The sequence below is a fragment of the Fomitopsis serialis genome, assembly GCF_022376445.1.
Source record: "Fomitopsis serialis strain Sig1Antser10 chromosome Unknown B0H18scaffold_2, whole genome shotgun sequence".
Lineage (NCBI taxonomy): Eukaryota > Fungi > Basidiomycota > Agaricomycetes > Polyporales > Fomitopsidaceae > Fomitopsis > Fomitopsis serialis.
The window spans coordinates 1,417,667-1,440,617 of record NW_025954962.1 but is presented as its reverse complement, the minus strand read 5'-3'; the positions used below and the strand labels follow the sequence as shown (position 1 = coordinate 1,440,617).

Below are 22,951 nucleotides of genomic sequence, written 5' to 3'. Positions count from 1 at the left end.
AGATCTTGTAGTAAGCCCTGCCGCTCTTGACACATTGTACAGCCGAGAAAGATCTGGTGAAACGCCCCGGAGCGCACATCGGTCGTCCGATACGCTTGGCTCGACTCCCATTTGTTCCCTATGATCATGGAGCGCTCCCTATTTCCCGACTCCGTTATACAGCCTTCGCCTCTCTAGCCTCATCTTACTCATCCTCGAGCCCAGTCCACCTGTACCACCACTGCGACACTCAGGACCACTGTTGTGCAAGTACAATGACTACGGACGCGGAACCGCCCCCGAGCTACTCGCCCGACCCCGCGGACGACGAGACGCGCTCGGACGGGACGGGTGCAGTCGTCGAGCCGCAGATCATCATCATCCCCACGGGCAACGACGTCAGCTTCCAAGCAGGGTATCTGGGCGCGGACGGCGACACGCCGCGATCGAGGGCGAGCTCCAGCTGAAATGCGCGGACGGCTTCCGCTGGGAGAGATGTACGTCTGCCATCGTAACCTGCACGGTTCGCTCGCTGACATGGTTGGGTGCTGCAGTACGATGTCCCTGCGCTCGGTGGAGGTCGCATACGAGACGGAGATCGAGCTCGGGGACACGGAGGTCGTGCTCTGCTCGTCGAGCTCCGAGGACCGGCGCGCGAGCTTCCCGTTCGCGATCCCGCTGACCACCGACACGGCGCAGTGCATCCACTCGCTGCGCTCCTCGCTCTCGCACACGCTCACCGCGAACGTCTACGCGGCGGGGGGCGTGCGCCCGCGCTTACGAAGTCGGTGCTGGTCCACACCCGCCGGTATACGTCGCACTCGCACGTGTGCATGGTCGCCCCGGAGATGAGGGAGCTCGCGGAGCCTACGCGGTGAAGGTGCAGCTGCCGCGGACGACGTTCAAGGTGGCGAGCCGATACCGGTGTACCTCACTGTTCCTGTTCCCGAGCGAGAGTTGGTCGTGGAACGCGGACTGAGGCTCCGGAACGTCCGCGCAGAGCTGGTCCGAAGCGTGCGGGTGCGGACGAGCACCGAGACGAGTTCTCAACTGGCTCGGTCGCTCCAGCACACCCCGCTGGCGAGCCGTCATCGTCGACACAACCGTCGGATGCGAAGACGGTGCCTGCTGTGCCAGGAGAGCAGAAGGTCATCGCCCTGTCAGGCGCTGCGTGTCGCCTGCACCCCGCACGGCCGCTCAACATCCGCCTCATTCTTCACCCACCAGTGGGCTCCCCGCTGGCCATGCAAACGCGGGACTTGCCTGCAGAAGACTACTACGCGCCGGACACCGTCGAATGCGCCGCCATCACCCAGACGACGCTGTTGCACTCGGTCTCCTTCCGCCTTCGTGTCCATGTGGCGTTCATGAACATGGCGTCGCACACGGAGCGCGTATCCACCCTGGAGTTCCCCATCGTGCTGCTCCCGCCCACGGCGGCGTTGCCCCAGGTGGAGGAGTCCATGGACACCGCCTACCACAAGAAGCACGACCGGCCGCCGGCGCGCACGAACAGGATCGAGGACAACGACGTGCCGCGCTACGAGGAGGGCGAGGCCGGCCCCAGCTACCACAGCGCACCCCCGCCCTTCGAAGAGCGCGAGGCGCCCCCGCCGTTCTTCTCCGCGCCCCAGGCGTCCACTCGTCGCGGCTGCCCACGTTCCTCGAGTCGGAGCAGGAGATCTACATCCCGTCGAACGAGGACCCGACGATGGCCCCCCGCCGATGGCGCAGCCGAACGCCGTCACCGACGGTGAGGGCGTCTTGTTTGGCTTCCCGCCGTCGGAACACTTCGACGGCTATGCGGACATGGACCGTTCCTTCACGCCGCCGCCCACCGTCGAGATGGCCTCGCGGGATACGACGTAACACCGCTGGCGAGCATGAACCCGACTGCGGCTATCGAAGCGATGGGTCTCGCGCTGGGCCTCGACCGTCCCGACAATCCGTTGGCGGAACCCCCACCGCCTCCTCCGCCTCCCATGGACGACCCCTCAGACCCGCCGCCTTCGATAGACTCGGACTTCAGAGACCCCGAGGGCACGCACCAGTCACCTAGATCGCATCCCCCTCGCGCATGAACTCGTTACAGTTAGCAGACACTGATGACCATGCATTGGATGTGGACGCTGAACACGAGGAACACGGACATGCTCCTCCACCGTACCGTGTACCTGACAGCGCAACACAGGATAATCCTCACGACGCAGTCCCGCCGCCGTACGTAGATCTTGTACATCATCCACACTAAATGTCTATCATTCCATCGCTGCTAGACGTGTTCATCCTCAGCAAACGATGGAATCGGTGTCCACTGTAATAGTAGAAGCAAATACATGTACCATGAGAACCATATAGATCAGACAAGGAAACAGAAGGTGGAGAGATAACGGTAGCGATATGAAGAGTAAAGGTCGTGTGAGGGCCAACGGGAAGTCGGCAAGACAAGATATTGTCTGGATTTAGCAGCTACAGGAATCCTTGCCCTTCGCTGCGTTCTCGTCAAGATTGACACCACCCTCCTGGGCACCGGCACGAGTACCAGCGGCACCCGGGCGACCTGCACCGCCTCGGGAGGAAGCAAGAATTTGGTCAATAGGGATCTTCTTGGCTGTACCAGGAACCAGGATAAGCACATGCCTCGGTGCAGGAATAGCACACATACCAATTTCGGTGAACAGCTCCACGATACCCTCGCCGGTCTTCGCACTAGTCTCAAAGAACAGCAGACCGGCTTCCTGGGCGTAAGCCTCAGCCTCCTCCCGCGGTACCTGCCTCAGGCTCTCCGCCTCGCCGCTAGCGGGGGCTTCGCCTGGTGTGGCCGTAGCATCATCGGCCTCGTCCTCCGATTCGGGTGTGGCAGAACCTGGGGATGCGGTGGAGGATGGCTGAACGAGATCGACCTTGTTGCCTGCGAGAGCGATGACGATGTTGGGGTTGGCTTGCCGTTGCAGCTCCTTCACCCATGTCTTCGCCTTCTCGAGACTTGAGGCCTTCGTGACATCGTAGACTACGACTGCAGCCTGGGCATTACGGTAGTACATCGGCTGTAAGACGAAAGTTTGAGTGTCAGTGAGATATACGAAAATGTAGATGTGACGTACAGCGAGCGAGTGGAAGCGTTCCTGACCCGCAGTATCCCAGATCTCATATCGCAGGACGCGGTCCTCCAACCGGCACTTCTGAGTGAGGAAGGCCGCGCCGATTGTGGGTTCCTTGTTGGCTTGAATTCATTTGAAACCTGCTTGTGGATTAGAGACGACCGACGTCCATGTGGGAACACTCACGAATCGCAGCACCACCGACGACTTTCCAACAGCCGCCTCACCTATATCATGCAGCAAGCGTGAGTACAAGCTCCGTTGCAGATCGACATCGCGCTAGAAAGGGCTGGCCAGCCACACGAGACTACTCATGGCGGTTCATGCAGGACGAGCACTGCAGCGGCAGAAGCGATGCGACCACGGGGCTAGTCGGACGATCCGCATACGCAATCCGGGGTAAGATCTCACCTAGCAGCACGAGCTTCACCTGAACCGACCTCTCCGCTGAGCCTGAAGCACCGTCGGCCATGTCTAAGGATGAGGGAGAATGGGAGGGACTGGAGGATGATGAGGGCGTAACGAGGAAGCGCGAGGCGCAGAGGGGAGCGCCCAGCCTTGTTTATCGCGTGTTTGCTGCCCCGCGCGTGCCGTTCCCTCTCATCGCGGCAGTGGCGGCACATCTCAATGCGCGCATTATACTCGACCACTCTCTCTTTCGAGTGGCACACTGAACGCAATCCACGGACATACACTTAGGGCACCGTACTCATGGCCAAGAAGAAGAACGTCGTCCAGGAGTCGTCCTCCGAGTCGGAGGAGCAGCAACAATACATCGTCGGTAAATAACTGTCAGTGGCTTCACAGACCATGATGGTCCTCACTCTTTACAGAGGTGATCACCAAGGCGCGGGTAGACTCAGACGGTGAATGGGTGCGTTCAAGATCAGACGCGCTTCGACCTTACTGCACTGATACGCCTATGTCCTTAGGAATATCATGTCAAGGTGAGACTCTTCGTGAATGTATAATGTCCGTTATATTTCACGTATGATGGTCTTGGTAGTGGGCGAATTACGATTCGGATAACAATACGTGGGTCTACACATTTTTCTGTTCGCTGTTCACGAGCCTGAACACAGTTTAGCTGGGAACCAGCAGAGAACGTCGAGGCCTGCGACCGCCTTCTAAAGGGCTTCTGGCGCGATGTTGGTTACGACAACGAAGACTATCCTACAGGCCACACCGTCTATGCCACGCCGACATGGATAAGTAGGTAGCGCTACACATTCTTATGCGTTTACTCATTTGTGTAGCAAAGGAGAAGAATTTCTTTGCCAAGCACTTCGGCTCTTCGAGGCCTAAACAATCGGATGTTAACCAGTCTTCTGAGTCATCTGAAGACGACCAACCAATACCTCAGCCTCCGCCTACACGACGTAAAGCAACATCAAAGGTAGTAGTCTGACTCTGCAATTATTTAATAGATCTGCATTGATGTCATCGCCGCTTGTGTTCTCCAGGCGTCCAGCAAGAAGAAAGAAGTTGTGGGGAAGATGAAGCGGCCACGATCTGAAACGCCGTCCTCCTCTACTTCGGCTAAGAAGGCAAAGGCAGTGAAGAAATCGAAGGCAGCGACACGGCGACGAGTAAGTAGGAGTGCATCTACTTCGTTGGTCTACCAGCTGAATAGACACAGCAAGAAGAGTCGGATGACGACAGTCGACATGAGAGTTCTGTTTCGGATAATGTCCCACTGACCAAAACGAAGAAGCCGAAGCCCCAAAAGCGGACCGTCGCTGAATCAGTGCGTTTATGGAAGTAGACTCTTTGAGTGGCTTCTTACGTGTTTCCTCCAGGATTCTTCTGAGGGTGTAACAAAGAAACCTCCGCGAAGAAAATTCGGAAGAGGAGGTCCCTAAGTTGGCTGCGACTCAGGTCAGATACCTAGTTATGACTTTGACAAACTGCTGACAATAAGCGAAGAGTAAGGGAAAGGAGAAAGCAAGTCCATTGGCTGAAAACGAAGAGAGCGACCGGGCGGGCTCCCTCTTCTCGGGCTCTGATGGTCGGTCATCACCGGATGTGTCGTTGGCCTCGAAAGGTATGTCATCTCTCCGTTGAAATCAACATTGCTCTCATACATATGGATAAATCGCCCACAAGACAAGCAAGGTTCCACCAAAGATATCTCTTCGAAATCGACTACACCACAGGTAGTCCCTGCGAGGACGGCTCCGAAAGACCCTCCAAGAGGGGGTCCTTCCACAAGCAGCAATGGCAAATCAGTTCCTACCGGGATACCGACCAAGATGCGTCTGGCTGAGAGTGCCACGAGCCTGGTTGCAGCCAGACCAACTATGCAGCGATCCAAGATAGCCAACCTTTCCTTCAAGAAGAACACGGCAACCTCAGGTAGCGCGGCGAACACACCTGTACAGGAGTCGTATCCGTCTCCTACTGCTTTGTTCGCGCCGTCCCCTAGATCTCCGGAAGGTAACATACCCTCCCCTGCGCATCAATCTCCAGTACTGGAACAGTTCGTCTACCGCATCTGTGATTTGGCTTGTGACTGATCCATTCCTAGGAGACCTGCCTTTCCTTTACCGAGACGTGGGGTGCCCCCTCCAGCTCCAGTTGAGACAGTTCCTGATGTCGATCAATTCCTCTCAACGGTTATGCCAACCGAGTGAGTATCTTCTCGCTTGTTTGAAGTCAATTACCTACTGACTCGTCGTTAGACTTGCGGCACCTATGGAGTAAGTACTGCCGCCGCGAGTCCCCATCTTGTATTCTGATCTTTGCCAGCGAAACTGCCGCGGAGCCTCCATTACGGGGGCCCGTTCCCACTGCAAGCAGTGCCTCAAAGCCACCTATTGGAAGGTTTGCATTAGGAGCTCTGATGCGAGATTATCGTTCATAGTCATTTACAGGATTCCGAAGAAATGGAAATGGACGGGCGAGGTGTTCATTGAGGTTGAAGAGGGGAGGGCACAGCGTATCTGCAATATAGCGCTCTCCGACGCAACGGAGCCCCGTCCGAATGGTCTACGCTTCAGTATCTGCCTGGATCCTGTGGACTCTGTCCGATTGGGCAAGCTCTACGAGGTGGCAGACATCTACATGATCTTGCGCAGTTGCACTCAGGTGCAGCAATTTGCTAAGCTGGGACCCGGTAAAGACTCAGACGCAGATGCTGTGACTGCTTTGGCGGCTCATCTGAAGACAAAACGCTCAGTGAGTCTAGAATATGTTGTATGGCCCGTACGGGTTTTGACGACTTGCGGTTCAGTTCACATACGCACGTCTTAGTCTAGATGGTGGCGAGGTCGCATTGATGCTCGTCTTCCCGTCGTCTATCAACGAACTCTGTCGGCTGCTCAAGGTTCCCCCGCAAACACTCGTAGATGCCCCCATGATCGCGGCCCTCCTACCTTGGGAACTGACCCGCCAAGAGTTCGACGAGGCGAAGTGGTTCAAAACGAGGTCCGATGATGCATTGACAGCATCCTTGGATCCTGTGGTGGATGCCGCGGCGCGCGAGATGTTTTCCAAGAATCCTGCTGTCCACCGAGCATTGCGCATTTTAAACGTCCCGCACCGTCTGTTCAAATTCCTATCCGCCTCTTCGCGTACCTACTGTATCTGGTACTCGCCCGCAGATGGTCAGGTCGGGGAGCTGGCGGGTATGGAAACCGCCGCCTTGCGGACCTTGCTAGCGGCCTTCAAAGCTAACGATATGGGGTACAAGAAGGACGTGCGTATCGTGTTCGTGCATGTTGGCGCGTTGAAGACCATATACAAGCTGCAAGCGCTCGCAGAGCGGCGCAACAAGCGGTGCGAACTCCGGTTCTATACGTACGGGACGCACGAGAGCGTACCCCCTGAGCGTTGGGGAATACGTGAGATCTATCCACTAGGTGCGTATCTTCCAACTCTAGGGATGTCTAGCTCAACTTCAAGCAGGTGGTGTCGTGACATTCACGCCGTCGGCCATCCTAAGCAACATTGTCGGGGTGTATGAGCTCATCAAGAAGATAGACGAACATCCGATATGGGATTGCTATATCCTGCCGTCGGTCGTAGCGATGCTCGCCAAGTCGACATGTCAAGATCAGAACCCACTGGCGTTGTTCGACAAGTTCGTCATGTCTACACTTTATGGCTTTTGGCTTGCTTGCTCACAGCCATTCCCAGAGGTGATTTCTTCTTCAGCGACCTCCTCGGGATGATCGAAGAAGGGAAGATCTCGCTGCTCCGCATGCCTCCCTTGACACGCTGTCCGAAAGGCGGAGACGACCCCACAGCGAAGTGGATCTCCTGGCAAACTGAGCTGCTCCGCGCGGACGCGCGAGGGCTGCTCGAGTCGTCCATTGCACTGGCAGCGGAGCAGTACAGCAGCGTACAGGCGAATGAGTTGCCCGACGCCATCCAGAAGGAGATCATACGCGACTTGATGGGCATGCAGATGCAACCTGCAATCATGGACACACGTCGGCGGTTCGTTGTTATCAAGGGCAAGAGTGACAGGTATCTTTCTGAAGATAGGGATGGGGTGAGTTTTCTTTCCTGGTTCTCGAGTGAGGTTGTGACGTGTTTCAACTGTTCTTTGAGGTTGAATGCACAACTGCCACGGCCTTCGACTTCAAGGACGACTTCTTCAAGGTTTAGTTCTCGTCGCCGATAGCCTACCTATATATGTCACGCAGTGCTTTTGTTGTATCGCGAAGCGTGTAATGGATATCGCTTCAGTATGAGGTCAATGGATGAGGGACATGATGCAGAGCGGCGAGGTCCAGGTAGATCCAACATAAATCCAATGTATCATCTAACTCGCACCCTTCGCTCGCGTCGCCTTAGCACTCTTGACCCACTCATCAACCACCTCCTTCCCGAGCTCCACCTCGTGCTCAGCGAGCAGGTGTCTCCGCAGGTCGTACGCTCTACTGAACACGTACTGACACTGTGGGTCGTGGATAGCCTTCGAGGCCGCCACATCCTCATCCGCACTCTCGTCCTCGCGGAAGGACGAGGGCAGGTAGGGAAACGGACACTTCAGACTCCGGGGGCTAGTACCCAGTCGCACCTGCGAGCGAGCCTCGTATGCAGCCCCAGTGATGAAGTCGATGCTGAACGCCACTGTCGGTTTCGCCGTCTCCTGATCCTCGTCGTCTTTCTCGTCCTCGCTATCTTCCGTGTCTTCGCCACTGCTCGCCTCGGTGTTACTGTCTGATTCGGAGTCGGAGGAAGCGGGCTCAGTTGGGTGTGCCTTCGCAGTGTGTCGTTGGAGGAGGTGCTTGTATCCGAATGTGCGCTCGCATGTTGGGCAGGCGAAGTCTCGCCGGCCTAGGTGGGTTACGTTGCGATGTGTCGCAAGTGCCTTCTTCTGTACATAAAACCCCGTCAGTCACGACATCGCAACTACATGGTGTGAGGGATGCAACTTACCGACTTGAAATCCTTCCCGCAGCCGTATTCCTGACAAATCCAGTCACGTCCGACTTCTCCCCCTCTACGTTTCTTGCGCGGCCGGTCGTCTGGGTCTGCAGCTGCTCTGACCGCCTGGTCCTTCTCCAGCTCCGCCTCGAGGTCACGCTCGGCGTGAATCTTCAGGTGAGCGCGGAGACCCTTCTGTGCTGTAAATGTCTTGCCGCCGCACGTAGGATATGGACATGTAGGCGGGTGCGCGGTGCGCATGTGATGCTGAAGCGCAGTCCAGTTCGCGAAGTACGTGGGCGGGTTGCCTGGGGATGCTAAACATGGGGTGTGCACACAAGTATAGCGCCTCCCTGTTGTAGAAAGTGCGAGATGGTGAGTCAGAACTTCTGTCAACGAGGGCGAGGAGAAACTGAATCAGAAGAACGGGAAGAGGATCTGACCATCGTGGGTTTTGGTGTGAGCACGTAGTTTCTGGTTAGTGGCGAAGGACTTGGTGCAGCCGGCGTGATCACAAGGGTAGGACTTCGTCCCTGGAGGAGCATGTGTCGAACAGATATGCTCCCGCAATTGATATTGCTTGGCAAAGGTGGCTTCACATGATGGTTCATTGCACTGCGCGAGGGAGAAGCTACGAGTGAACAAACATGACGGCAAGACTACTGCACCACACGTACTCTTATAGGTTTCTCTCCTCTGTGCAAATTTTCGTGCACGCGAAGGTGCTGAGATGTCCAGAAGCGCTTCCCGCATCCTGCCTCTTCGCAGACAAATGGTCGGGCGGACTCCGGTAAGTGAGAACGGGAGTGCGCCTGGAGGTGACTTTCACGTAGATAAGATTTTCGGCATGTTGTGCAGATGTAAGGTCGCTACAACACAGGTGAGCAAAGTGATCCGAGGGCGAGAAGAGCGAACGCACATCTCCAGTATGAGAGCGTTGATGCTCTGCTAATCGAGAAGGCTTCGAGTAGGCCTTGTCACAGCCGTCAAAATCGCATGCGTATCGCTTCTTCTTGCCTCTCAAGGGTAATGTAGAGGGTCCGGGTTCCAGGGCGATAGAGACGACCGGAGAGAGTGGACTCTGTTCAGATTCAGATTCTGACAGTACTACTGCATGACTTGGCGTGGGCGAGGATGATATGCGCAGGACAAGGGGGCTATGGGACCTCCTTCGCTTTCTGAGCACAACGGTTGTGCTGGTGGATGGCCCTGCGACGTCCGCCATCTGTGGCCAGGAAAGACAGCAGGCGCTCGCGCGATGTTGCATGCGGATCTGCGACGCGCACACGTGATGGGATCGCGCGCGTAACGTGGCGACGCACTGGCACCCACAAGCTCGACCTAGCTCGACTCTTCCGGATCACCTCTCTCCGAGTCTCCACTGCCTCCGTTTCGCGTATGCCCCTTAGCGTCCTCGTCGAACGCGGTCGGTGTCGGAGGCCGCGGATTTGATCGCTACACGCACAAGGAACCCTGAATCATGATGTAGTCTGAGTCGCAACTTCGGGCTCGAGCTGGCGGCCCCCATTGAGCCCAGATCCCGATGCTTTGAAGTCTTGTTCTGATCTCCGATGATGCTAGAGATGCTGATATTCGTGGTTTGACCAGGCGTGGACCAGGCTATTGTTGCATGTATGCTGCCGGCGCCGTCAGCCTCGGTCAAATTTGGTATAGGGGCCAAGACAAGAGATGCCCCTCGAGGGCGCTCCTATCTGCGCTCTCTCGGCTGTGCTGGAGGCCTTTTCGTATTTCTACAGCTGTGCTACCTTTCATTTGCTTTCCATACGTTCCCACCGATCATGCACGCGCTCACGACCACTCTCGTTTTCGCCGCTGCGGCTTCCTTAGTTATGGTGAGTACTCGTCGAATTCACTGGCTCACACAACCACTGACAGAACCATAGCTGATCCTAATGACTGGGTTAATGTCAACTACGTCCTGAAACAAGCAGGCTCGAGCGGGTCGAGCAACACTACCGATTCCCAAAAGAACATCATCAGTAGCGCGGGTAGCACTGCGAAGTCGGGACCTTGGTGTAAGTCGCCTGTAGTTCACCTCAACGCACCAATTATAGGTCTGACGGGTACCATAGCTGTTACCGACAAAGGCAGTGTCGCGCCTCCTAGTGGTAATCCTCGTGATTATCTGAGCTGGGCCCCTTAGTGAGTAACCGTCAATAGAACATAACATGCGCTGAACGACTCCGACAGCCATTGGCCCGATTGCAACTGGTGTACCTCCGGGACAAACCATTTAGCCAACCCTGGTCGGTCTGACGGAGGGGATGATGGTAGTGACCCTGACGACAGCAGTGACTCTGACGGCCCCAATGCCTATGAAGACGGCGGCGACGGCGACGGAGACGGAGACACAGAGATGTTCGTCCGCTTTGATACCGGATACTCGCTCGCGTTTCCCAAGCAGAAACGAGCCGTCTTCGGCTCTCACAAACGCATGCACAAGTGGAAGATGGCGCTCACAGAGGGCCATTCGACAGAGTCCAGTGGAATCGTCGGCTCGGAACAGGTCGCGGAGCCACAGAACAAGGCAGTTAATGCACGTCAAGATGCTGTGGTCGGTGAGTTGCCGACGCCGACAGTTCCGGCGGTGGGCGTGTCAGAACCTGCGCTTCCCCCGACACAGAGTTCAAGCTCTGTCGGCACTATGATGGGTACGCCTGCACCTGCAGAAGCACCAGCAAAGACGCAGTCCAAGCAAAGCTCTTGTACGCCTTCGCCCACGAAGTCATTGGCTCCCAGTGCGAGTATGTTTTTCAGTGTGCCGTCTGTCCGCCAAGAAATATTGATTCTCTCCTTTAGCATGGACGACGTGCCCGTACGTTGTCCGCGACGGCAAAGTCAACCCCGACGTGCGCACGCTGCCCGACTCTCCCGCGGTCGTGGCGATGTCGCAGTCAGTGCTCTATAACGGTGTCACGTACGCGTTGCAGAAGTCAAGCTCGGCCTCGAAGAATGTGGCGTCCTTCATCGACGCCTTCTTCCTCTCGTCAAAATCGGGCATGACGCCGAACATGAACTATGGTCAGCTCGTGCGTGGTCCGGGTAAGGACCATCAAATAGGCACCTTCACGGGAGTCCTGGATTTGCGCGGTATGGTGAAGGTCGTGAACGGCATCCAGCTGTTGAAGGCCGCGAATAGCCCTGACTGGACGTCGGCGCGGGAGCAGGCAATGGTGACCTGGATGAAGCAGTACATTTCATGGCTTCAGACGAGCGACCTTGGCAAGCAGGTTGCTTCGAAGGCGAAGTGAGTAGTATGCGCGCATGTCTTCAATTAGCTACTGATTACGACCTGGACATCCCAGCAACCACTTCACGTTCTACGTTAACCAGCTTGCGGCAATAAAGCTCTACGTGGGCGATACCAAGGGCGCGGTCACGGACTTGCAAAACTACTTCAACAACCAGTTCAAGGACCAAGTTGCAGCCTCGGGCGAGCAGCCCTTTGAAGCCTCCCGAACCCGGCCATTCCATTATCGGTGTTTCAATCTCGAAGCTATGATTGTGAGTGACTGTACAATCTTAATCACAATTGACAGTTTCTCATCCTCCGCGATCTAGACGAATGCGAAAATCGGCGACCAGCTTGGCCAGAACTTCTGGACGGCCAAGTCCAAGTACGGCGCGACGATTCAGGACGCGCTCGACTACGTCATGGGCGTTGACCCCGGCTCGGAGGACATCTCAGACATATTCCCGCACGTCGCCTCCATTGCCGCCGCCTACGGCGACCCGAAGGGCAAGTACGCGGCCTTCCTTCAGAAGCACGACAGCGACTACAAGAGTGAGCCCTTCTGGTTCTATGATCAGACCGCTGCCCTGCCCAATTCGCCTGCCGCATCGTCGAAGTCCAACAAGCGCAACGACATCATGGAGAGGAGCCTTGTCGCTGACGCGCCGTCAGGTGTCGCAGCTCGGGCTGCAGACGCAGCGTTTGGCTCGTTCTCCCTCGCTAAATCGATACCGTTCGCATGCCCCGACGTTTTCAACGGATCGCCGACGACAGAGTTGGACGATAGCGTATATGTCACTTGCGAACAGGTCCGCTCGTACTACGAGATCCTCCCCGCGGATACGAATGTCAGTGTGCTTGTTGGTTAGGGCCCTTGTATTTATTCAACGACTTGGTATTTGTGTCAATGTCATTCCTTTGGACGTCGACGAGTCGCCCTGGCAAAAACTATAAATGATCGTTGATTGCTAGAATACCCCATGCATGTACAGCGGAGAGCAATATATATGCATGGATGCTTGGTTCCCGACGTTGCGTTGTGTAGATACATGCGTGAGTGAGTGGGTCTCGCGAAATAACGATATTACTGCCGCCTGTACAATTGTCAGGTTGGTTGCTATGGCTATGGAAACACATGGATGGGCAACTGGGGCATGAGCAGTACGTGATGCAGGCCATGAATGGCATTCCGGATCCTGCAAGTATTAGATGAAAATAGAGCATATCTCGCATAACGACATCAACATTAAGGAGAACCAGGTGACAGTCTCAATATCCGGAAGGAATTCACCCGCCTTTCACAGAGATAGATGTCGTCGTCCTTCCTGCCGAGGAAGAGCACTTCGTCCTGTGTCTTATCGGAGTCATCTCCAGAGAGCGTGAAGTCAGAACGCGGCGACTTCATGGGTCCAGTGCTGCTCTTCTTGCGATGGCCTTGCGAAGGTGACTTCGCTGGGATGAAGTTGGCAGAGGAGATCGACGATATCGATGGAGTGGACGTCAGAGGCGTGCCGATTTTCCAAACGAAAGGCCCACGCCTGCTGATGCTCGAACCCTGAGGCTGGAAGTGAGGATAAATCGTACGAGAATGATCCGCAGGCCGCAGCAGCGCATCACCGAAATCGACGACCTCGACGCCACCTTGGCGCATCGCGACGAGGACTGCCCGATCGTCGACGTCGAAGGCTTCTAGCCGCTTGACGTCGCCGAGTCGGATCGGAGATGGGGATGGATCTTCCTCATCCGCCGTCCAGAGGAATCGCCCTTTGAGCACCGATCTCCCTCGTGCATCGACGATCGTGGTGCTGTGCCCACCGCGCGAAGAGAAAAACAATGCGGGAGGCCCGAAATGCCTGGGTTGAGCGAGCAACGATATCGGTGGCAGTAGAGGTTTCGTCGCGTCAGTGACGGGTGATGGCTGCTGTTGGGTGGGCGTTGTGGGCATGGGAGGTGAAGACCTGAAAGGATGGGTGGGGTCGATACATTGCAGCCGCAGGTCCTTCAGAAGGATGTATTCGCTGTCTTCTTCTCGCCTAACGGGCAGATCAGGAGGCAAAAGGCCATCCCTGTACCATGCCTGCATGAGCGTCGCCTTCCACGGACCTAGCAGAAGAGACATTAGCATGAGACGCCGACAGACTGCTGCAATGCTGACCATGCACCACATCTTGGATCTCTGTAGAACCATTTCGACGGGGGCGCAGGCGTGGGTATCGGGAGACCAGGAGGCGAGAACTGGGAGAATTGGACTTGGCTAGATCCACATTCGTATCCCCGTTGACCTCTGGTTCATACGTGTTCCGATAGTCGATGAAAGATGCATAGGTAGGAGGGATGATATACTCATCGGCGATAGAGGCAAGAGGGAAGTTTGGAGCGAAGGTTAGCTGCTGGAAGGTACTGTATGGACTGGACTGGGCTGCAGCCAGCGTGAGCAGCTCGTCAGTAGAGGCTGCTGCGGAGTCTACTTGCAACTGCATAGCCTCAGGAGTCTGTACTCCAGTACCAGCGGGAGTACCAGCGAGAGTAGTCGCCGGACTTCCCGTGCCACCTTCGCCCGGGGCCGGGGAAGGGGAAGGCGTCGACACGACAGTCACAGTCACGGCAGTGTCCTCTTCTCCAGCAGCATTACCCTCGGCGTCACCATCGCCTGACTGGTCAAGTCTAGTGCCCCGAGCGCGGCGTCGGGCTGCTCTCCTCTCTGCTCTCCCAACTCGTACTTCTCGGACTCGCACTGTAGCAGGTTCCAGACCGAAAACATTCTGCGTGAATACGAGGAAGACTTCGACCAGATCATCGCCTTGCAGCTGCAGTTCAAGCGACCTTGGAGAGTCCGGAAGAATGAAGGTCCTGGAAAGCTGAAGGGCAGTTCGGTATGTTCCAGCAAAGAGTTCTACTTTCTCGCCATTCTCACCACAGAGAATAGCCAGGAAGCTAATGAAAGGGGTTAACGATGCACCGAACGCATGGGGGGACAACGCACCTCTTCTTTGCTGTCTCCACAGCTTTGACAAGGACTGCACCCTTAGTGCCTGGCAGTTTCGCGTACTCAAGCTTAGGCGCAGGTGCTTGCGATGGCGGAACCAAGCCAATATGCCGCTTGTCACCGTCTCCGGCCCTAGGTAGTACAGGCAGGTCATCCGACCGCCGACCATGGAAAGCGTTCGTGATGATGCGAGGCAGGAAACGAGCTGTGGCCGGTAACGGCGGCACATTGCCGATGGTGGCGGAACGATCTCTAGTGGAACGGGAACTGGTACTAGTCCGCCCAGGAGAAGTTGACGGTCTAGAAGAACTCGAAGGGCGAGCCGCTGGCAGGGATTCAGACGCGGGCACAAGATTGGAATGACTACGGGCCAAATTCGACTGTCGGGTCGGTGCAATGGAAGTGCTCTCCTGGGTGTCATGATCATTGCTTTCTGATGGGGACACCACTCGATCAAGAGGAACATCTTCTGGCAGCGTTGGGATGGACGACTGCGAGTTCGTTGGGGAGTGAGAAAATATCCCATCTAATACGGACCAGCGCCGACGTCGACGAGTCGATTGATCGCCTGTACTTCGCCTCGTGACTGCCGTCCCCGACTCTGAGGTGCGAGGGCTTATTGAGACACCGTCTTGCGTGCCAATGAGTATTGGAGCTTGTTCGACGCGGGTACCCACCGGGGGTAATTCAGGCAACCGACTTTCCAAGAGAGCTTCAGCCAGTGAGATCCGCTCGCGCGTGGGTGTCGTAGGGGAAGACGGGTCAGGATCCACATCATCTTCCTCGTCTGCATCCCCATCCGCATCTGCGTCTTGGCCAGGCGAGGGCTCGTTGCCAGCGGAACTCATGCTACGCATAACTCTAGGCGTCTGAGGCTGAGGCGACAAAGTCAGCGCTTGCTGCAGAGTCAATAACCTGGCGTTGGGCGACGGAGGCGCGGCTGTCACGGTGGCCCTGGAGTTGGACCTTGACATGGACAAGTCAAGGTTCGCAGGACGATTCCGGCGTTGCAGGGATGCCGACGTCTGGCCGCGACCGAGGTCAACCGAGCCATTTGACTGCGGAGAGACGGTCCCCAAGGTGGGCACAGCGGCCATGGAACTAGTCCGTTCATCCAACATCTGGCTGCCGCTCGGAGCAGCGACAACGTTGATAGCTTCATCGTCGCTCGACGCCCAATCAGCCTTCGAGTCTTCAGTCCCTTCGGCGTGCGACTGTTCAATGTGGAACTCGCCGGTGTGCCGCCTGCTCACGGTGCCCTGCAGGACATCGTTCAACGAAGTCGCACGCGACCGCGTGGGCACAACGTCGATGGCGGGTGGCTCGAGTGCTCGCTGAGGTTCAAGCCCGCGCGGCGGGGTCGAGCTGCTAGTATATGCGGGAGGAGGCCCAACAGGTGCTGGTAAGGGAGAAGGCTGTGATGGACCTTCCGCTGTTTTGGGCCGCCTTGTGTTGGTCGTACGTGCAGGAGGGACAGCGGGGACAGCGGGAAGGACAGATATAGACGAACGACGCTTGGCCTTCGTCGCGGCCGACGAAGTCACTGGCGTCCTCTCCAGTTCATTGCTGAACGATCGCCTCTTCTCCAATCGAGGTTCCACAGCAGTGAGCGGGCCGCGTTTCGCTTCTTCTCTCCGCACACGGTCCTGCTCGCGCCTAACTTCGACGTCGACCCTCCACTCGACCGCGCGCTTGATGTCTTCCAGCGCATATACCCTGACCCCGTTCCTCCTGCCAGCGATTGCGACGAGTACACCTCGATGCTCCATGATCACGACACTCTTGAACGCGACTCTTCTGATGAGGGCGTAAGGCTGTGGTGTAGGCGGAGAAACCAGAGGGAGGACATCAAGTCCCTGAGCATGGCATAACAGCAGATAATGCGGCTTCAGAAATGCACCGCTCGTAGGCGGACCATTGGCATGGGACGGGGTCAACTGAGACGTGATGGAGGAGAGCGCAAGGCCCAGTTCTGTGAGGCTAGGTGGGGGCAGCCGAGGCGGCGGAGTAGACGGTCGGGAGGGTCCTGGTGACGATGCTCTCGATGTGTTGTTGACAAGAGTGGAGGACGCAGACCGAGACTCTTCAGCAGTAGGCGGGAGGGTTTCACGGCGCCCGGGGTGAATGAGCGACGAAAAGAATCCAGACAAGCGGTTTGATGCACGGGTCTGTCGCTTGCGGTATGTGAACAGTTCACAGGAGGCGAATAGAACGCTAGACTCACATCGAGAGCTGTACGATGCCGATTGAGTCTGGCATTGGCGTTCGGCGACGACGGGTGAGGCGACAAGTTCGGCCCGGACGAACTCGCTGGAAAGTGTGACGCGCTCTGAGCACTCGCGGGGGCAGGGCTGGTCGGCTCAGTGACCTGCACGACGGGCATGCTACGCACGCTCGTCGCTTCCATGTCGGACGCAGGCTCCTGCATTCTCTCAGGAGGACCAGGGACGATGGTCGCTGAGGAGGGTGCAACCGATTTGTCAGGGGTTGCGACCTGGACCTTGCTGGCTCCGACGCCGTCGGGAATGACCGTCTCTTGTACGTCCCTTTCGTCGTCGTCGTCGTCTTCTTCCTCGTTCACTATTGTGTCGTGCGTGTCACTCCACTGATCGGGGGTCATGGGGGGAGGAGAACTGGTTGAGGAAGGGTTGCCGTCGAGGGTATCAGAGGAGAGGCCAGCCGGATGCAAAGACATTTTTCACAACCGCCACCAAAGCGGCTGGCCGCTTGAATTTCGCCACCAGGCCAACAGAGACAGAGAGCTCAAAAGCTGCAAGGAGTATCGCCGCAGACGCGTAGGAGTGCGACGACGGTAGTCGTCCGTGAGGAACGGCCAGTGAGGGCTGGTGGGACCGCGGTGGCTGAGAACAGGCGGTGTACTTGTAGCGACGCGGACGACGCGGCGCGTGCTGCTCTCACTCAGCTGCTTGATCACATCCATTTACGGCCGACCGAGAGTTCCCAGCAACGCTGTCTCCGCTTGGCTAGGATCGTCGTACCATGCCATACTGTACAGGTGTACTGCCCTTCGGCGGTACACACGTAGTTCGTTGGTATTGGTAGCAATGACCAGTAACGATATCTCCAGATGCCATCTCGGAATGTCATACATATACAGGACGACGGGTCATCAAAGCATATCACACAGACGCAAGAAGCTTGCTACCATTATAGCACCGCTTCAATCGTCATCGTCATCATCCTCCATTCCGCCATCCCCGGCGAGCTCACTGCCGAATGGATCACCTTCCTCCATCGCCTTCCTCACCGCAGCGGCCTTCCGTCTCCTCTTCTCGTCTGCCTTCTGTTCTGCCTCTCCTTGTTTCTTGAGGTATGCTCTGCTACCCACCACTTTCTCCGGGTTTTTGCAGAGCTTCAGCCGCCGGTCCACATCCCGCACGGCCTCCAAGTTCGGCAGTGCCCCATGAGCACCGACCATGGCCTTGATTGGCTCGATACCGGAGAGCAGCGCGTCTGCCTGGTCCGCAAGCTTGAGGCGCGCCCAAGACACCGCTAGATGTGGTGAAGCCGTCGAAAGACATGCTAGGGCTATTTGTGCCGGTGTGAATAACAGCTCGGCGTCCGTCAACCGAGATGCACGAACGTGGTTGAGGGCGATCTGATATGCACGGTGCACTTCTTCGCGGGTAGTCTCGGGTATGGCCTGAGCAAAGGTGAGGCTCCAACAAGGTGTAAAGGAGACTTTCACTGCTTACCTGCACATCTAATGACATTCCCCAAAGCGCTCGATGTGCGTGCCACACAGCGAAGTCAAAGCCTAGACTTTGTGCCACTAGGAACTCCAAGTCGAGTACATCGGAGGGTTGTGTTTTGGGAATGCGCGACGTGTATGTGTCAACGGGTATGGGGTTATTTGTTGTCTTGGTGGCAAGGAACAATGCAGTGAGCCTGTGCTTTCGTAAGGGTGCTCAGTACACATACAACCAGTGATTGTATGAGCAATCCTACATGACGTTCTTCGGATGCCAATCCATCACGGTGTTCTTGAGATAGAAGCGTTTGAGATATGTCATGGCGGTGGCCTCTACCTCTTCCGGAAACCGGAAGAGATCACATAGTTGTGAGATCTTTCCGATATACAGCTTGACCAGTAAGCATTCCTCGTCTGCGTCGAGGAAGGATACGTCTGCAGAGGAACCTGTCTGAAATGGGGTATTGAGCAAACGCGCAATGCATGTCCTAGAAACAGACGTGCCTCATCTATCTCAAAGGCGTCGCGGATAACAGAGACCGCAGCGGCGTTGAGGGCTGTGCGCGTTTGCGCGAGATCCTCTGGTGAGAAGCGCCAGTGACGATACTGTGTGCTGGCTTCGTATATTGAGTGCTTGCTGGAGGATGCTTCAGCGTTGGGTGGGGGGACCGGGCCTGCAGCCATTGCCGGTATGAAGAGTGCGGGGATGAGGGAGAGGATGGGACGAGTCGAGCGACGCGGGCCACTTGAGGTTGGACGCAACGAAATGAGCAGCGCTTGGCTTGCAGGGGCGTGTGGATCTGAGATTCTGCAGTCATTGAGTGATCTCGATCGAGCCGCCCCCGGGTAAGCTGAAGTAGCGTAGCAACCAATAGCAACAGTCACTGTGGCGGCACTGGCCATCCTCACTCGCCGCTCGACCGCCTCGTGCTCTTCCCAGCACACGGCCATGTTCCCTGCGCTCTCCTAGGCTCTCGCCATTCGACTCGCACTACTGGCGATTGAGGTACAGGCTACCTGCCCACTCGTATGTAAAGCATGGGCCTCATCAAGGTGCCGGACCACCGACGCCCCCCTCTCGTACTTGGACAGAAATCATCAGGTTCCACCGCTTCTTTGTCGCTGTCACGCACGACGCTCTTTTACACAATCATTCTTTGCCTGGCGCTGTTGCTACTCCCGCTCTTTGCAAGCGCGGAACCATTGCCTTACCAATTGGATGTCCTTGAAGGACAAGTCGCTTTCGACGTATCGTCAACAAATGCGTGCGTGTCTACAGCCCTTCCTCATTTGCTAGCCTACTGAAAATTAGCATGTAGAATATGGGAAGCTGGTGGATACACAGATGTGGTCATACGCGTAACAGTTCAGTGCTGCACCATGACGGTGTGAACTTACCCAGTTTCAGGTACACCTCGGCTCGGACACCTCTTCCTCACAGCGAGATGGTGCCGATCGGCTGTCACCGGACGACCTAAACATGCTATTGATTCCATTCCGCGCAAAAGCGAAGTTCTGGTTGTCCCCCGAGACTGATCTGGCCCTCATAACTCACGAAAGTCGTGGGGAGGATGTCGCTTTGCGGTACCGATGGCCTGTACCTCTGTGCCTACCGTCTGGAAGGCATACAGTACGTATTACCCATTCACTTCGAGTCGGATCTTCTGGATTCACTACGGTCATCAGCTTCAACTCCAGACAAGGCGATCAAGCCGTCGCCAGTCCATAAACATTCCTATTCTCGTCGTAGTCCCAGATGAACGTGCTCGCATGATGTGCTCTTCCGGCCTACAAGCACATCTCCAGCTGAAGAATAAACGATCATCGTCTTCACTGTCTGCGCGTGATCCAGACGCTGCAGATGGGGAGGCCGAGGCTACCACCAGCACAGAGGGCGGTACGCCGCTTACCATATCGCCGTCCAGCCTCCCGGCCACCACCGGCGTAGAGCCCACGGACGCTCACTACTCCAGTTACTACAACTACACCTCTAGCGGCGCGTATTCCGAATCTTACCCGTATTCGGGGAGCTACACGACGCCCGCCCCCACTTCGTACACGAACACCGCGAGTGTCTCTGTCGTCACCACCACCGCCATCCGGACATCGGTACAGACTAGTACTGTCACCTCGGTGTCGACCGATCTCAAGACCATCGTCAGCACCGCCACTGGGTCGGATACAACAGAGGTGTTCACAACGACGTAAGTTCTGCAAGCCCATATAGCTCGTATCCCGATCGACGGAATGTTGATCATCGGTTGCGCATGTACAGGCAGACGTCGATATCTACGATCGTAGTGGCGACCACAACAGCTGGCGGCTTCCTCCCTGTCAACGGAGCATCTCCTCGGGCTGCGTTACCCATGTCCGCCCTCGCGGTCGCCTGTCTGTCCAGTGTCTTCTGGTTGCTTTGCTCTGCCAACTGTTGTGTCGCGTAGTATAGATGGAACTGTTTCTCGTTTTCAAGGTCAAGGTGCCGGACGATCACTCGAATATGGGCTGCGCATAGCGACGGTAGTAGTATTCTAGTCGGGTCTCATACTGATGGTGTACTTACCACCATTTAATGACAAATGGATTGTATCTCGTTGAACATTCAAATGGCTCACGATGTGCTGTTGGACCAGCCCGAACATTGTGTGAGATATCCAGCGTTGACATGGACGCGCTCAGCTAGACGGCGTCGGCATGAACCTGACAACACTAACACATTCACTAGCCATGCAGCTGTGTTTCATACGTCAGCGAGGAGGATCACAATAGATCGATAGCATGAAAGCAAGTACAGATACAAATACAACAGGGCAATTCTCCGAGCAAAAAATACACAATATGAGTCAACTGGACGTACTAGGAGGGTGGCTATGAGGATCTGGCCTGCGGCACCTGTACACACAAGTGACCTGAGAGCTACGCCAGTTGTGCTTCGAGAGCTTTCAAGTGGGCCATCCCGCAAGCACCCTTGGTGAAGCCCCTCACCAATCGGTACTTGCGCCGCTCGGAGCATCCTTGCACGTCGCACGTCGCCTGCAATTGTTGCTTCGGCCTCTCCGGAACAGCTGGCTTGTCGACGTCCATCGCCGCAGAGGCAGACTCAGACTGCTCTCTGGACGGCGGCAAGACCGAAATAGGCACGGAGAAGGATAGAGACATTGTCTTTTCAGAGGTTGCCTCGCCTTCCGCACCTTGTGCTGACATGCGGGATGTTGAGACCCAGCGGTACATTGTGGGGATGAAAGGTTCGGAAGGCTCAGCCTCCACACCTTCCTCCGCATCGTCTCCGCCGCCTCCCGTAGATGGGCGATCCTCAGCCGTGGCGAGGGCATTACGCTTCCCTCGGGCGCGAGTTTGCTTCTTGAGCAGACGGTTTATGGTCTCGGTCTACGTGGTGGCGGTAAGCTTACGTCTTCGTCGTTGTGGGCATAAATGTCCTCGTACCTTCTCGTCCTCCAGCTTCTTCTCTGTAAGATTCCTGCGCTTGCGCGCCGTCTCTTCGCGTTTTAGGGCGAGCTCCATCTCTGTGAGTGGTTTCTTCTTCCGCGAGTTGGGCGTCGGCCCTACATTACAGGTCATCAGACTGTAAAGATCCATTCACGAACAGTGACCATACGTGGCGATACGTACCGAGTGAAACATGCGAGGCATCCACAACGTTCGCAAGGACGGCTTGACGTGCCGTCAATGCTTTATTGGTGCCCGCCGTAGCTACGGACGTAGAGCGCGTAGACTGTGCATCCTCATCCTCGTCCTCTTCTTCTTCTCGTTCTCGACTTCATCATCTTCGTCTTCAGACTCGATGTCGATGTCTGGGGGGGGCGGAGTCAGCGCCAGCGGATGTAAGGTTGCAATAGACATACCGCGAGCTATAATTCTGCGAGACGAAGGTGCTGGCACTTCGTCTGGAGTTGACACAGCTGTTTGCTGCGCGCCGAGTTTCAGCTTGATCCTGAGGCGGGGTTGGGTTGCGGGACCCATTTCTTGTTGGTCGCCCGGAGAATCCGATAAGGCATCCAGGTCTGAGTTTCCCTGCGTTAAACGGAGAGCTTTTCGTGAGCAAGTCAAGTGACAAGCGTAGGAAAGACGCGCACGTCTTCTTCCTCTGGCCCTTCCCCGTCCTTGTCTTCCGTCGCCTCGTCATCGTCAGAAGCGTCTACAGCCATTTCCTCGGATTCGGGCTGCCCGTCTTCGTCCATCTCCACCTCGTCAACTATCTGGTCCATGTCGGACTGCTGTGCATCTTTGCGACGGCGCGGCATGGTAAGTGCAAGGACGCAAAGTCCAAGTATGGCAACTCACCGCTGGCCCTGTCCGAATACGGGCCGTCGGACAAGCTTCCCACCATCAGTTCGAATACGGCTCGCTAGGTTTGCCACTGCCAATTGCGGGAACCGATGGTCTCGGCAGCCACAGGCGTCAACACGGCGTGTCTGGGATTCTCTCGCGAACAAGCGCCCGGCTTAGCGTTTAGTACAGCGTGACAGCCAAAACGCGTGTCGTCACATCCCTGCCGCGGTCACGGGGCTGGGCGGCGACCTGCAACG

General features: G+C 56.4%; 9 protein-coding genes across 9 annotated transcripts; 4 read left to right on the top strand and 5 right to left on the bottom strand.

The window, feature by feature from the left end:
• Positions 1-254: 254 nt before the first annotated feature.
• On the top strand, positions 255-2,400 carry B0H18DRAFT_1152375 (uncharacterized protein; the record flags this gene model as incomplete). Its single annotated transcript, XM_048035738.1, has 7 exons — positions 255-377; positions 431-480; positions 534-806; positions 837-1,021; positions 1,048-1,623; positions 1,682-1,795; positions 1,825-2,400. The coding sequence occupies 7 exons, from the start codon at positions 255-257 to the stop codon at positions 2,058-2,060; spliced, it is 1,557 nt and encodes a 518-aa protein (XP_047900663.1). The 3' UTR covers positions 2,061-2,400.
• Positions 2,401-2,441: 41 nt separating this feature from the next.
• On the bottom strand, positions 2,442-3,552 carry B0H18DRAFT_1081717 (ras family-domain-containing protein; the record flags this gene model as incomplete). Its single annotated transcript, XM_048031431.1, has 5 exons — positions 2,442-2,590; positions 2,645-3,026; positions 3,084-3,194; positions 3,267-3,307; positions 3,492-3,552. 5 exons carry the CDS (start codon positions 3,550-3,552, stop codon positions 2,442-2,444), a joined length of 744 nt encoding a protein of 247 aa, XP_047900662.1.
• On the top strand, positions 3,551-7,691 carry B0H18DRAFT_1113390 (uncharacterized protein; the record flags this gene model as incomplete). The annotated part of the gene is made up of 19 exons (XM_048032944.1): positions 3,551-3,691; positions 3,780-3,861; positions 3,914-3,954; positions 4,013-4,027; positions 4,087-4,115; positions 4,168-4,292; positions 4,337-4,476; positions 4,544-4,669; positions 4,720-4,827; positions 5,007-5,124; positions 5,187-5,559; positions 5,608-5,709; positions 5,762-5,779; positions 5,829-5,903; positions 5,954-6,257; positions 6,313-6,940; positions 6,987-7,161; positions 7,218-7,575; positions 7,635-7,691. The coding sequence occupies 19 exons, from the start codon at positions 3,551-3,553 to the stop codon at positions 7,689-7,691; spliced, it is 3,015 nt and encodes a 1,004-aa protein (XP_047900661.1).
• A 157-nt stretch (positions 7,692-7,848) lies between these two features.
• On the bottom strand, positions 7,849-9,681 carry B0H18DRAFT_867289 (uncharacterized protein; the record flags this gene model as incomplete). Its single annotated transcript, XM_048039852.1, has 5 exons — positions 7,849-8,406; positions 8,469-8,809; positions 8,900-9,071; positions 9,134-9,325; positions 9,376-9,681. 5 exons carry the CDS (start codon positions 9,679-9,681, stop codon positions 7,849-7,851), a joined length of 1,569 nt encoding a protein of 522 aa, XP_047900660.1.
• A 436-nt stretch (positions 9,682-10,117) lies between these two features.
• On the top strand, positions 10,118-12,651 carry B0H18DRAFT_971259 (alginate lyase-domain-containing protein). The gene is made up of 7 exons (XM_048043779.1): positions 10,118-10,313; positions 10,361-10,492; positions 10,550-10,619; positions 10,668-11,221; positions 11,277-11,724; positions 11,783-11,981; positions 12,039-12,651. Exons 1-7 carry the CDS (start codon positions 10,256-10,258, stop codon positions 12,576-12,578), a joined length of 2,001 nt encoding a protein of 666 aa, XP_047900659.1. The 5' UTR covers positions 10,118-10,255; the 3' UTR covers positions 12,579-12,651.
• B0H18DRAFT_971258 (uncharacterized protein) lies at positions 12,652-17,699 on the bottom strand. The gene is made up of 4 exons (XM_048043778.1): positions 16,920-17,699; positions 14,693-16,863; positions 13,865-14,643; positions 12,652-13,812 (listed from the first exon to the last, which is right to left on the bottom strand). Exons 1-4 carry the CDS (start codon positions 17,388-17,390, stop codon positions 12,956-12,958), a joined length of 4,278 nt encoding a protein of 1,425 aa, XP_047900658.1. The 5' UTR covers positions 17,391-17,699; the 3' UTR covers positions 12,652-12,955.
• On the bottom strand, positions 17,700-19,176 carry B0H18DRAFT_971254 (cyclin-like protein). Its single transcript, XM_048043777.1, has 4 exons — positions 18,912-19,176; positions 18,665-18,858; positions 18,412-18,604; positions 17,700-18,359 (listed from the first exon to the last, which is right to left on the bottom strand). The coding sequence occupies exons 1-4, from the start codon at positions 19,089-19,091 to the stop codon at positions 17,877-17,879; spliced, it is 1,050 nt and encodes a 349-aa protein (XP_047900657.1). The 5' UTR covers positions 19,092-19,176; the 3' UTR covers positions 17,700-17,876.
• A 75-nt stretch (positions 19,177-19,251) lies between these two features.
• Positions 19,252-21,025, top strand: B0H18DRAFT_971251 (uncharacterized protein). Its single transcript, XM_048043776.1, has 5 exons — positions 19,252-19,672; positions 19,727-19,766; positions 19,816-20,037; positions 20,094-20,611; positions 20,683-21,025. Exons 1-5 carry the CDS (start codon positions 19,446-19,448, stop codon positions 20,846-20,848), a joined length of 1,173 nt encoding a protein of 390 aa, XP_047900656.1. The 5' UTR covers positions 19,252-19,445; the 3' UTR covers positions 20,849-21,025.
• A 129-nt stretch (positions 21,026-21,154) lies between these two features.
• Positions 21,155-22,729, bottom strand: B0H18DRAFT_971249 (uncharacterized protein). The gene is made up of 5 exons (XM_048043775.1): positions 22,499-22,729; positions 22,268-22,436; positions 22,035-22,175; positions 21,849-21,901; positions 21,155-21,791 (listed from the first exon to the last, which is right to left on the bottom strand). The coding sequence occupies exons 1-5, from the start codon at positions 22,664-22,666 to the stop codon at positions 21,321-21,323; spliced, it is 1,002 nt and encodes a 333-aa protein (XP_047900655.1). The 5' UTR covers positions 22,667-22,729; the 3' UTR covers positions 21,155-21,320.
• Positions 22,730-22,951: the final 222 nt, after the last annotated feature.